The 14,357-nt window shown below is 49.1% G+C and overlaps 1 protein-coding gene across 12 annotated transcripts in view; it reads right to left on the reverse strand.

The window, feature by feature from the left end:
- The window catches only part of NLRP1 (NLR family pyrin domain containing 1), a 72,290-nt gene extending 68,883 nt beyond the window's left edge, over positions 1-3,407 (reverse strand). For 11 of the 12 annotated variants that reach the window (XR_013405836.1, XR_013405837.1, XR_013405835.1 and 8 more), the window contains exons 1-3: positions 2,565-3,407; positions 1,544-1,720; positions 735-938 (exon numbers count right to left, since the gene is read on the reverse strand). Coding sequence is in view for 6 of the 12 variants with exons in the window: in XM_077969630.1 (XP_077825756.1) it covers positions 735-938; positions 1,544-1,720; positions 2,565-2,835 (652 nt within the window). In the remaining 6 variants the exon portion in view is untranslated. 12 annotated transcript variants of the gene reach the window in all.
- Between the last annotated feature and the right edge of the window lie 10,950 nt (positions 3,408-14,357).

Raw genomic sequence — 14,357 nt, forward strand, 5'->3', positions numbered from 1 at the left:
TCTCCCAGATTTCAAAGGAGGCATCCCCTGGCATTGAGAGGCAGTGTAGTTAGTGGTTAAGGAGCCTGTGGCATCAGGAGCCTCTGTACCTGTGGCTTTAGTATGATGGTCCTCATTGCCCACATGAGGGCACCCCCTATGTAAGAGTTAAATGTGTGGATTGCTGGATGAGAGTGAAGGCTGAATTCCATCTTTGCTAGTACTAACTGTGAGACCAGCTTTCTGATCCTCGGTTTTCTCATCTCCATGGTATGATAATAGCAATATTTATCTCATGGAGTGGTTGTAAAATTTAAGGCCAATGTACACGTAAAGCCCTGGTCATGGTCTAACCCAGAGAGTGTTCAGTGAGCACTGATGGGCATGGGACTAGCTGTAGGCCACTTGTGGGATGAGGAGCTCAGTGGAAATTGAACCCATCTCTCCTGACCCCAGGCCAGTGCCCTGTCCAGTAAACCAGGTGATGTGTAACCCCATCCAGCCTCCCCCATCCTTGCTCTGTTGTCCCCCTGATGTGCTGGGTAACACATCTGTATTTTGATGCCCAGGGGCCTCCTGGAAACAGTGCCTTGGACCCGTGGAGAGGCTCCAAGGGTGGGATTTCCTGAGGGAAATTTCAGATGTTTTCCAGAACCTCTGCTCAGCCTGCCAACCTGGTCCCCAGGGGACTCTCTCTGTCCATGCATTTGCCTCTCCCACCTCACCACCCCGCCAGGAGCTCAGTAGGGTCTCACCTGTGTAGTAATTTCCTGACGTTTCATCCAGAGGCCACTGGGTCCCAGGAGCCTCCTGCTCTCTGGGTGCTAGGCTGGGCTGCGGTGGGGATCCCCAGCTCGCCAGCACTGCTGTGGATGTGGGGGCATTGGGCGACTCCTGGCTTGGAGACTCAAAGTCTGGGGAGCTTGGGAGAGCTTGGTAGAGGAGTGAGGAAGAGATTTCTGGGGGGAATTAAAAGAAAAATGACCATTTACTGAACATTTATTTTCTTTTACGTGCATATATTTTAAACTCTCACAACAGTCCTGAGAGATGGGTCTTAATATTATTTTAAAAACCATGTTAAAGTAGAGGGACAATTTTATTCTCTTAGTAGTGAAGAGAGAAGTCATGTGAGGGAGCTGGCTTGGGCCGAGGACTAAGCCTAGCCTCTTCTTGGGGTCTGTCTGGAAAACAGAGTCCTCCTCGGAACTTCTGGACCACCCTGACCCTCAGGATCTTCACAGCCCACCAATATTATGAGCCGGGTTCTCCTCGGGCAAGGACCGTGTCACCCGTGACACCCAGCTGGGTAAGACTCGTGGCCTGACTCATACGGGTCTCAGCTTCCCCATCTGTCAAATGGGGAGGGGCGCAATCTCTCCCCTGAGGGGTCCCTGAAAGGTCACTTCCAGGCCTGCCTCTCACAGCCCACCCTGGCTCCCCTGTCCTTCCTCTGCGGTCCCCCATGTCAGGTCCCCATGCACAGACATGATCGTCTGGGCGCGGCCCACCAGTGGATTCGCAGCTCCACCCAGGGCTGTCGGCCGGACTCAGCAAGCCTCACCTCTCCAGCGGCGTCCAGATGTGTCAGGCAGCTGTCTCAAAACCCTTCTCTCTGAGCCCTGGGTGCACTCCGCTGGCAATTCACGGTTCCAGGGCCTCAGCACTGCGGTGGAGGTGGGTTGGCTGGGAGACCCCAGGTGGGGTTCACTCGGGCTGTAGGGGAATGAGGGAGAGTAGCCTACAGGAAAGAGATAAAGAGGTTGGAGACACATTAGAGGGACAGGGGCAGGTGCCAGGGAACTGAGCAGGTCTCCTGTCTCAACCAAGAGAGGTCAGGATACACCAGCGAACCCGCTGCAGCCCTCTACAACCTCCTCTAGAGGCTTGTCTGAAGAATGATGCTCTTACAGATACTGCTAGGCGAAAAGTCCTGGTCTGGGATCAGGAAATTTGCGTATCTGTCTTGGTCCTGACTACCTCCCTGCGTAAATCACTGCTCCTCACGAGCCTCAGCTGTGCTTCATTGGGCCAACGGCATCTGCCACCCAGGGCGGCTAATAGTAATAATAACAGCAGCAGCAGCAACAACAGGGGAGATCTTATTTATTGAGCACTTACTGTATGTCAGACTCTGTGCTAAATGTTTAACCTGGATGATCTCTTGTAACCCTCACACAGCCCAGGGAGGCGGGCTCTCACTCTCCCATTTTGCAGAGACACAGGCAGAGAGCAGCGAAGTGATTGGCCCAGGGTGATAGTGCCAGGACTGGGGATAGAGACTGACTCCCAAGTCTGTGCTCATAACTACAATGCCAGGCAAGTACTGGGAATGCACTTGAATAGGAGACGGTGTGGGGCTCTGAGGTGAGCAAGGGCCCCCCAGCAAGCCTCCCGGCTCAAGTGTAGTCTGGGGCCTGGGTCCACCTTTGACAGGGCAGTTCCACGTCACTGCCCAGAGGAAGGCCTGGCAGGGAGGGCTCAGTGGTGGTGGTGGGGTTCCAAGAAGGCAGGGCAGGGCAGGGCAGGGCAGGAGTGGGGGCCAGGGGATGTTCAGCGGGCAGAGGGGTCCTTTGGCTACTCACCTGCCCCTTCCCGGGCTTGGGTGCACAGTGACCACAGCCCCATCTGCTCCCAGGTACGGAGGGCTAGGTCCCAGGCCCGCTGCTCCCCATACTGAGCCACCAGGTATGAGGCCACCTCCATGCCACTCGTCTTCTCCGGCCGAGCGGGTGTCTCACCCGAAGAGCCGCTGGAGTGCACTTTACTGGCAAACAGAAGCTGGAACTCCTTCAGCTCCTCCTTCTTCAGGAGCTCCAAGTAACAGGCCAGGCGGCCCCAGGCTCCGCCAGCCATCTCTGTCCCAGAATTCAGGGCGTGTCTGGGGGATGGTTCACGGGTGGTGAGGGTATCGGGCAGGCAGAGAACAGTGCTGTCCTTTGCCTTGCTCTTACCGTCTCCTATTCAGCATTCAGAGCCCAGTTTTATAAATCCCGGGGCACCTGCAGATAGATGCCGATGGAGGCGGAGTGGTAGGAAAAGCCAGCGGAGGGAGGAGCCCAGAGGGGCCTGCGAGACCCTGGAAGAAGTCAGCTGACAGGGAGGTGCTGGGATGGGGCCCAGGACCAGGCGGGGGAGGGGGGGAGGGGGAGGGGAGATGTGGTGACGGAGGATGGGGTGTGGACAACGCTCACTGTTCTGTGTTCCCCAGATTCTTCCCTCTCCTGGGTCCTGGACTCCTGAGATCAACCGTGGAGCTGCAAGGCTGAGAAGAGGTGGGGTAGGAGGAGCCGCAGAGCAAGGAACGGGCTTTCAGAACCCAGAGTGGAGCCCAGGGCTACTGGCTCCCAGCTCTCGTCAGACCTCTTCTGGCCCTGGGGCACCAACCAGCAAGAACAGCCCCCAGTCAACAAGAGTGGGAAGGAAACGTCACCCAGAGGAAACTCACAAGGGGCGTGGCCAGGGGGTAGGCTCAAACCAGGCCTGGGTAGACCAGACTCAGAGTCACATATTCAGATGGGCCACGTGACATCGATAGGCGGACCAGGGGCACAGGCCCAGACTAGCTGATGCTGCAGCAGGTATAGGCCCATACTACACACGGGCACTCCGCCAGCCCGTCACCTAGAGCCTGTCTGCAGAGCCAGGATGCAGAGACTCTCCAAGCAGTTGTGTCTACAATCCAGGACCAGCCTCTCAGGATGGGCAGGGCCCCCTGTGTCTGCCCAGGCAGCTCCTTATTGGGAAATATTAGAACTGGGCCAGGGAACGTTTTTCCCAGCCTCTCATGGTTTTGGGAGCTTGTTGAGTTGCACTGCATGTTCTGCCGTGCTACCAGGGGCACTGAGGCATGTGTCCCAGGCCCAGGGGGCTGTTTGCCTTGTGGGCAGCCCAGCACTTAGCTGGTGAACACTTCCACCTGAAAGCAGAACCGCTCCTTCCTCATTCTTGCAAGCAGGCCTCGGGGAGCTGGGTGCAGACTTCCTCTTTGGTGGAATCTGCAAGATGCCGCTGACTCCAGGTTGAGGAATGACATTACCCACCTCATCTGCTGATGTAACACACCACCAGGAATTTCTGGAGATGCTTTGGTTTCACTTGGACTGGCAGAGCCCATGGCTTGCTTGGACAAGGACTCCTTATGTGCCTGATTTATTTCTTTGAGCCGCAGTTTGCCCATCTATTAAATGAGACATCATAGGTTTACCAAGAGGCTTCAATTCAGCAAAAGGTCTTAGAGTCTTTCTCTATCGCCCAGGCTGGAGTGCAGTGGCAAGATCTCGGCTTACCGCAACCTCCGTCCACCTCCCGGGTTCCAGCGATTCTCCTGCCTCAGCCTCCTGGGCAGCTGGGATTACAGGTGTGCACCATCACACCTGGCTAAATTTTTTCTATTTTTAGAAGAGATGGGGTTTCACCATGTTAGCCAGGCTGGTGTCGAACTCCTGATCCAAGGTGATCCGCCCACCTTGGCCTCCCAAAGTGTTGGGATTACAGGTGTGAGCCTCCGTGCCTGGCCTAAACACATTTTATAAATGTTAGTTTTTAAAAATGGCTAATAAGCACATTGTAGGGCATTCTAACATCAGACTGACCAGAAGTGGAAAAGCGCTGTGCTAAAAGTGGGATGATCGGGAGGCTCTGAGCACTCCGTGAAGGACCCTAAGACTCCATAGAGTGGGAGGAATGGCCTGGGGGAGGGCTGTGTGGGTTCTTTTTCCTCCTCAACACCAGCCAGTGCTGACACCAACTTGTGTCCTACAGTGCAATTCTGACACTAACTGCCTGGAGTTGGCATCAAACCCCACAGGTTTAGGGGCTCAGTGAAGAGCTGGCCTCATATCAGATGCCAGTTGCAAATGGGGTGCCCAGACCACTGGCACCTCTGTCTGACTTGGTGACAAATGCAAGGGTTTCCACAGCCTCCGGTTCAATAATTTACCGAAATGACTCACAGGACTGAGAAAAACACTTTATTTATTACTATCGGTTCATGATGAAAGATACAGCTCAGGAATAGCCAAATGGAAGAGATGCCAAGGTCAAGGTGTGGGTGGGGGAGGGGGCCCAGCGCTTCATTGCCCTCCCGGGCACCCCATTCTCCCTGCCCCTTCCTGCTCCTGCTCCACTAACCTGGAAGCTCTCCAAACCCCAAACAAACACAACTGTGGGGTTTTCTTGGAGGTGTCACCTCATAGGCATAATTGATTAAATCACTGGCCACTGGAGATCCATCCACTCAACGTGTTAAACAGATCAGAAACCTGGCCATCCCACCATGCCCACTGGGGCCGCTGGTCCAGCCCTCAATCGTCTCTTACTGGGATCATTGTGCTAGCCTCCCACATGTTTCCCACCCATGCTGACGCTGCCCCTTTACCGTCTACGCTCCGTCTAGCAGCCAGAATTATCCACTTAAAGCATAAATTAGGTCAGGTCACTTCTCAGCTCAAAACTTTCCCATACTCCCCATCTCACTCTGAGTAAAACCAAAGTCCAACCAAAGGCGCGGTGACTCATGCCTGTAATCCCAGCACTTTGGGAGGCTGAGGTGGGAGGATCACTTGAGGCCAGCAGTTCAAGACCAGTCTGGGAAACATGGCAAGACCTTGTCCCTATGAAATAATATTAAAAGACTTCCCAAATCTGGCCAGGTACAGTGGCTCATGCCTGTAATCCCAGCACTTTGGGAGGCTGAAGTGGGCAGATCACCTGAGGTCAGGAGTTCAAGACCAGCCTGGCCAACATGGTGAAATCCCATCTCTGATAATACAAAAAAAAAAAAAAAAAATTATCCTGGTGTGGTGGCGCACGTCGTAATCCTTAAGGAGGCTGAGACAGGAGAATCGCTTGAACCCAGGAGACAGAGATTGCAGTGAGCCAAGATTATGCCTTTGCACTCCAGAGTCTGGGCGACAAGAGCGAAACTCGGTCTCAAACAAAACAAAAGAAAACAAAAAACCAAACAACAACAACAAAAACTTTCCAAATCCCCCAAAGTCCTCCCAGTGGCTCCCGGGGGCTGCATGATCTAGCCCCTGATATCTCTCCGGCATTATCTCCTACACTATCTCCCTCTCTCACTCTGCTCTGGGTCCTCGTAATCTCTTGCCTGTTCCTTGAATACGCCAAGAATACTCTCACTCCAGGGCCTTTGCACTAGTCTTTCCATTGTCTTGGAATGGTTTCCCCAGATATTGAGGGGTGTGCTATCCAACCGCCTGCTAAGTAGTAGGTGGGTGCTTCATTTCTCTGCACGACACTTATTACTGCCTGATGTTACAGACTCGTTTATCTTCTGTCACCCCCTCCTGCCGATAGAATGTTAGGTTCCTGGAGACAGGACTTGGCTTGTTTTGTTCACTGTTGTATCCGCTACGCCTAAATCACAGCCTGGCCCACAATGTCAGCACAATCAATGCCACAGACATGGAATGTCTTTTGAACCCTTTCCTTTTTATCCTTCTAAACAGCTACTGACTCCGGCCACTAGATGGCACTCAAGTACTTTCTGTGCATTGAAGCAGCCTCATGGGTTTGGTGGCGAGGACTCACTGGCCCTCTCTGAGCCTGAATTTTTAAAGTTACCTCTGTTTCTGGTGCTTTGGGTCTTTGTTTTCTTTCTTTGAGGCATTTTAGGAACATATTAAGGCTCACTTTTATTTTATTTTCAATTAAAACTTAACTCATGAGGAGTATCTGTATGGCCAATACTCCAGCAGAGTACAGTGAGGCTTTCTCTTTACGTTCAAATTACTATGACTTGAATCCAGATCTGGGTAACTTCTGGAAATCAGCCTCCTTGAAATTCCCCTCCTCCCACCTATTTCTAAGCATGTCCCAGACATTATCTCTTGGGGTTCTGAAGTCAGTCCTCGGTTCCCCTCTGACCGACTACTGGTCTTGACTACCTTGCTGTCGTCCCCTTGGTCTCAGACCCCGTTTCTATCCTCCTGAAGTTGCTGGGTCCACGTGTCCTCTCTGTCACAACCATTTTAGGGCATGGCTCTTTTCTGGCCCATTCCTGAAATGTGGGATGGGGTTTTCCCAATTGACAGCACAGCTGACACCATGATATGAGGATATGATTTTGAGCAAGACCTTCCCCAAGGATCAGGGATGAAGGACGGTAAATACATCAGGGCGTCACTCTCCACAGCTGTGGCTCACACTATCCTCAGAGCCCTCTGGTCCAGGATCATCCCTGCTGTCCCTTTTCCAGCTGAAGCTCTCTGCAGCTCTGGTGGTTTCCATTATACATGGACAGGTCATTGCCCAGCCTCAAGATTCTCCAGCCTCCTCTGCCCTTTGGAGGCCAGGTCTGTCTGGCTCTAATACTTAGAAAGAGAACAAGTTGTCCTACATTCACATCACTCCTAGCACAGGCCCCAGGATTATCCTCCTTCCAGGATGATTGACATAGAAATATCTAGTCCCTTCAGATGTGTGCTTGGTATTGTTGGAAATAAGAGCTTGGAGTCACAAAGAAAATGAGCACTCAAATAAAGGATTTCTCAGCAAGGCAAATTTACTTCTGGAGAATGGTGCCACTTGCCCTTCTGGCCACTGCAAGAGCACACTGAACAAAGCAGGGAAGGGGTTTTTATCCCTAACACAGTCAGTCCCTGATACTGTGTCTGGTCCCCACTGGCTGGAGTTGGACTGCACAGTCTAAGCTGATCCTGATTGGCTACTTCCAATGGAGCAGGGGTGGGGACTACAGCAGTGGAAAGAGCAGTTTTGGCCAAATAAAGTACAGATGTGGTTTGTTACCGACTGGGAATGGATGTGAGTTACAGATTGGGAATGGATGTGGGTTGTTACAGATTGGGAATGGATGTGAGTTACAGATTGGGAATGGATGTGAGTTACAGATTGGGAATGGATGTGGGTTACAGATTGGGAATGGATGTGAGTTACAGACTGGAATGGATGTGAGTTACAGATTGGAAATGGATGTGAGTTACAGATTGGGAATGGATGTGGGTTACAGATTGGGAATGCATGTGAGTTACAGATTGGGAATGGATGTGGGTTGTTACAGATTGGGAATGGATTTGGGTAGTTACAGATTGGGAATGGATGTGGGTTGTTACAGATTGGGAATGGATGTGGGTTGTTACAGATTGGGAATGGATGTGAGTTACCGATTGGGAATGGATTTGAGTTGTTACAGATTGGGAATGGATTTGGGTAGTTACAGATTGGGAATGGATATGGGTTGTTACAGATTGGGAATGGATGTGGGTTACAGATTGGGAATGGATGTGAATTACCGATTGGGAATGGATTTGGGTTGTTACAGATTGGGAATGGATTTGGGTAGTTACAGATTGGGAATGGATGTGGGTTGTTACAGATTGGGAATGGATGTGAGTTACAGATTGGGAATGGATGTGAGTTACAGATTGGGAATGGATGTGGGTAGTTACAGATTGGGAATGGATGTGAGTTACAGATTGGGAATGGATGTGAGTTACAGATTGGTAATGGATGTGAGTTACAGATTGGGAATGGATGTGAGTTACAGATTGGTAATGGATGTGGGTTAAAGATTGGGAACGGCTGGAAGGTTGTTTACTGTAACTAGGGGCAAGGAGGCAAAAAAGTTAGGCCTTGAAAATAGAAGACAAAGAATGAGGGAATTGAACAAGCAGAACCTTTGAAAAGGAACTCACTGTATCCAACAGTATTATGGACCCAACAAGATCGTCTCAGTAATTTGACAATTCATTTACCCCAAGTTGGTGTGTTTCAGGCTTAGATAAAACGGTGCTTTGAACATCGACAGCTGAAATCTTTTGTTAAAAAATACAGTCTAGTTCATCCAGCCCTCCTACTCTCCCTGTTACTCCTCTTCCTCCTTTTAGTCTTTCCTGCAGTGTGAAGTGAAGGAAATATTGGGACTTGGTATTCTCCCTATCATGGTCTGCTTTAATGTCCTGTGAACCTGGACAAGAATACACACACCCGCATTACCATTTTCCAAGAACACACGATAGCCGAAGGTCACAGTGAATTTACATCAGTTACAACAGAACGCATCTCTCACTCTGAGTTTTCTCATTTGACCTTCTTAACTGCATTTAAATCTCAGTAAAGAACGACGACTTGTTCCTGCTTTATAGGCCTAAAATACCCACCAATAAGGTCCTCTTAGAAACCAGGCAAGGCACACCCAAGTGTCTATGCTAAAAGGAGGAAGTCATGCATAACTTTTTGGAGACCCTTTTTACTTTGAAAGCATTTCAAACTTACGGGAAAATGTCAAGAGTTGTACAGTGAACTCCCATATAACCTTAACCTAGATTCACCAATTATTAACATTTACTATTGTTTTAGTTTATCTTTTATTTATGTTTGCTGATTATTGGGATTAAGTTGCAGATATAACATTTACTTCTTTTTTTCTTTTTTTCTGAGATGGAGTCTTGCTTGTTGCCCAGGCTGGAGTGCAATGTCGTGATGTCAGCTCACTGCAACCTCTGCCTCCTGGGTTCAAGCAATTCTCCTGCCTCAGCCTCCCTAGTAGCCGAGATTATAGGTGCCTGCCACCAAGCCTGGCTAATTTTTGTATTTTTAGTAGAGACAGGGTTTTGCCATGTTGGTCAGGCTGGTCTCTAACTCCTGACCTCAGGTGATCCGCCCGCCTCGGCCTCTCAAACTGCTGGGATTACAGGCATGAGCCACCGCACCTGGCCTACAACATTTACTTCTAAGGACTTTGGCAATATCGACTAAGAATCAGGACGTTTTCTTATATGCCACTGAATGATGAAATTGAGGAAGTTCAAAACATTGATGCACTACTACTATCCAATGACGTGTAACTTTTCAAATGATATTTTCAACTTGTTCTTTATATTATTAGGATTATAAAAATACAAAACAGAAATATATAGGGGAAAAGTAAAAATGTTCTTTTGACTTTCTGCACCATCATATCTACTTCCCAGGAATAACCAATGTTACATGAATGTTTCAGTGTTCCGTGAAAAAAAAAACCATAGTTTTACACGAACACAGTTACTTTTCTATGTGTCAGATATATAGGACCTAAGTTTTTTAGGAGTGAATTTTTTTCCTCTTTTATTTCCTCAAAATTTATTTCCTCAAAAATATTTTGCAGATCCCTCCATGTTAGTAAATATGGATCTAAGCTGTTCTTTCTTCTTTTTTGTAATTGTTGAGTTTTTCATAGTTTGGATCTACTATAATTTATTTGATTAGTCACATTTGATGGAAATCTAGCTGGCTTTCATTTGCATTTTCCTGTTACCAGCCAAACGGTGATAACCAACGTTGTACACACGTGTATCTTGTCACACACATGTGAGTACCTCCAAGGGACAGAGTTCTAGAAAAGGAATTTCTGGGTTGAAGAGATCACACATGTAAAAATTTGGGTTCAGAAATATGCTTCCCACCCGTAATCCCAGCGCTTTGGGAGGCTGAGGCGGGCAGATCACGAGGTCAGGAGATCGAGACCATCCTGGCTAACATGATGAAACCCCATCTCTACTAAAAATACAAAAAGAAATTAGCCAGGTGTGCTGGCGGGCGCCTGTAGTCCCAGCTACTTGGGAGGTTGAGGCAGGAGAATGGCGTGAACCCGGGAGGTGGAGGTTGCAGTGAGCCGAGATCGCGCCACTGCACTCCAGCCTGGGCGACAGAGTTAGAATCTGTCTCAAAAAAAAAAAAAAAAAAAAAAAAAAAAAAAAAAAAAAAAAGAAAAAAGAAATGTGCTTCTCTTGAGAGCTCATTATTTTTGTCTTTCGACCACGGCATCAAGCAACTAGACACATGCATCTTTGATTTGCCTTCTGGGAGGTTTTCAAGTCACAGGTTTGGCCCATCTCTTAAAAATGTACATGCAAAGTTCACTCTTAAAGCACATGATATGTCTACAATGTTAACTCCTAGTTGCATCTTATTTTCTCCCTACCATTGTTTTAATTTTGCTTGCTGTACATACTAAGGTAATAAAATTTTAATTTTATCATATATCTTTATATGTATCTAAATTTGTCCACTGAGTCACTCCAGAACAATATGTGCTGTGAGTACACAAAACGGTTGAATTGAGCTCCTTCCTTCCTTCCTTCCTTCCCTTCCCTTCCCTCCCTCCCTTCCTCCCTTCCTTCCTTCCCTCTCTTTCTTCTTTCTCTTCGTCTTTCCTTCTTCCTTTCTTTTTTTTGAGACAGAGTCTCACCCTATCCCCCAGACTGGAGTGCAGTGGCACGATCTTGAACCCCTCCTGGGTTCAAGCGATTCTTGTGCCTCAGCCTTCCAAGTAGCTGGGATTACAGGCAGGCGCCACCACACCCAGGTTATTTTTTAATTTTTAAAAAAACTTTTAGTAGAGTCAGGGTTTCACTATGTTGGCCAGGCTGGTCTCGAACTCCTGACCTCAGGTGATCCGCCCACCTCGGCCTCCCAAAGTGCTGGGTGTACAGGCATGAGCCACCGCACCTGGCCTGAATCGAGTTTTCTTAATGACAGTCCTGGGAGTGGGGAGACGAGCAGATGACACGTCTGTTGAGTGGCGCCTGTTTCATACCAGGCCCTTCGTAAAGCCAGCTCATTTCATCCTCACAACTATTTTTTAAGATTAAAATTATCGTCCCTATTTTGCAGATGAGAACCAGATCTCTAAGATTCCAAAGCCTCCTCCTTCCCATGCATCACAATGGCACTAATGTGCTGAGAGGCGTGCTCTTCCGGAGTGACGGGCCGGCGCATCCCTCTCCAACGGGCTTGTCTTCCTCTCACTCCCGAGGCTGCTTTTAGCTTACTCCGCGCTGGCTTTGGCCCTCACATGGGGGAAGCCCGAGCCTCTCGGAACATATCTGTGTCCATTGCCTCAAACGGATTGTCGCCTACCCCTCTCTATGGAGGTTTCTAAGTTAGAAAATACAGAGGTCAGATGATGGCCGCTGAGTACATCCAGCACATGGGTGACAATCAAAGCAAAGGTGCTTTAAGTGCAGCAGGAGGAACTGGGATTAACTCTGGGGTAGGACCTCTGCACAGTGAGGGATGCTAACTTGTAGGAATGAGATAGGGGACGTTAGCGTGGAATTCCCTTCCAGAAGCCTTTAAGAACAAGCTAAATTTTCAACCGTCTGGGGCTTACTGCAGAGAATTAATGAGGCCCCTTGTGACAGCCCTGCTTAGCCTCCCTGGAAAACTACAAATCCATGATGTCAACTGGTCGTTAAACTCCATTACTCCAGGCTCTCTTTTCGTGACAAAATTTCATTTAGACCAGTAGGTGGCGATAATTAAACAGCTAATTCAACAGGGCTTCTCCCAACCATGAAAGAACGCATTAAAAGCAGTCTGGAAGGTTGCTTCTGGGAGCAAGAGGGGGAACCTTTCTGTGAATCCAGTGCTGATTGAGGTGCAATGAGCAGATCCACTAAGCCTCTCCTGACTCTTAAGGATCTCCTAGGCTCCCACCGTGATCACTTTTTTTTTTTTTTTTTGAGCCACAGTCTTACTCTGTCACCCAGGCTGGAGTGCAGTGGTGCGATAACGGCTTACTGCAGCCTTGACCTCCCAGGCTCAAGTGACCCTCTCACCTTAGCCCCCCCAAGGACTACAGATGCAAGCCACTGCACCTGGCATTTTTTTTTTTTTTTACTTTTTGTAGAGACAGGATCTCATTATGTTGCCTAGGCTGGTCTTGAGCTCCTAGGCTCAAGCAATTCTCCCACCTTAGTTTCCCAAAAGTGTTGCGATTACAGGTGTGAGTCACTGTGCCCAGCCCTATGATAATTTTCCCTTAGACTGGAGGACGAGGCTCTGCTGCCCAATGGATCTTGGGCAGATGTGTTTTTGGTTTTGTTTTTTGTTTTTGAGACAGAGTCTTGCTCTGTTGCCAGGCTGGAGTGCAGTGGCATGATCTCGGCTCACTAAAACCTCTGCCTCCTGGGTTCAAGCGATTCTCCTGCCTCAGCCTCCCGAGTAGCTGGGACTACAGGCGCCTGCCACCACGCCTGGCTAATTTTTGTATTTTTAGTGGAAACAGGGTTTCACCATGTTGGCCAGGATGGTCTCGATTTTTTTTTTTTTTGAGACGGAGTCTCGCTCTGTTGCCCAGGCTGGAGTGCAGTGGCCGGATCTCGGCTCACTGCAAGCTCTGCCTCCCGGGTTCATGCCATTCTCCTGCCTCAGCCTCCCGAGTAGCTGGGACTACAGGCGCCCACCACCACTCCCGGCTAATTTTTTTGTATTTTTAGTAGAGACGGGGTTTCACCGTGTTAGCCAGGATGGTCTTGATCTCCTGACTTCGTGATCTGCCCACCTCGGCCTCCCAAAGTGCTGGGATTACAGGCGTGAGCCACCGCGCCCGGCCCCAAGTCCCCCTTTTCAAGGAGGTGTGGCCTGGAACAATCAGACCAAAGCCCATCTGCAGAGTTTCCCCTAGACTAGGGAGCTCTCTGGCTGCAGGGGAGAGGCCACTGATTCTTGATGTGTTCTTGCCTATTTCCTACACTATAACTTTTTTGAGGGCAGGGATTATGTCCATTTTGCACACCACCATACAACCGCCACCTAATGCAGTGGATTAGTTATATGTAAGCAGAAGTTCACTACGTGTTGAACGAAGGAACGAATGAAGGTTAGGACAAGAGCTGGCCTTCATGGAGCTGTCCAGGGTTCTTACCAGTCCCTGACTTCCTTCGATGGATTGGTCTTCTGCTTTCTTGCCTTTCTCCCAGGGCTTTGCTGCAACACTTCACAAAACCTGTTTGTAGTATGTATTCACTGAATTATGTACTTCCTTGACAGTCCTACTGTATCCATGGTGGCCCCCAAACAGCCTGCTGACCTAGGTCCAAAAAAATCGGTTCTCTCTGCACAGAACCACTTGGGTTAAATGCCTCATTCTTCATCTGGGTCTATGTAGTTTTTAGTTCTCAATCCCAGTCCCTTCCATGTCACTACTGTTGAAGGATGTGTCGTGGGAAGTGGCATGAGAGGTTGCTGGAGGGACGAGCTGGGGCCAGACTGCAGGGGCTTAGGGTGTGAATTCATGGGGCAGGAAGTGTGCCTTATCCACCTCTGAGGGCTCAGTGTCCTGCACAATTCCAGGCACAAACTCAGCTCTCAATAAAAGGTGCATAATTTCTCATCGTGCAGGACTGTGCAAGGATATGGCAAATGTGGACCTGGCTCTAAACTCACCCCCATGAAATGTCTCAGTTGATATTTTCTGAGGAGTAGGAGATGAAGGATTGCTGTTTACATTTATTTCTTCTTTGTATTTGTTTACTCACATCTGGACTGGCTTAAGAAAAAGTTCTTGATTCTTCTATGTTGCTTCTTAGTATCTCAGACTATCATATAATACAAGGCCAAGATAGGGAGGA

Source organism: Macaca mulatta, chromosome 16 (assembly GCF_049350105.2).
Source record: "Macaca mulatta isolate MMU2019108-1 chromosome 16, T2T-MMU8v2.0, whole genome shotgun sequence".
In the NCBI taxonomy this organism is placed as follows: domain Eukaryota; kingdom Metazoa; phylum Chordata; class Mammalia; order Primates; family Cercopithecidae; genus Macaca; species Macaca mulatta.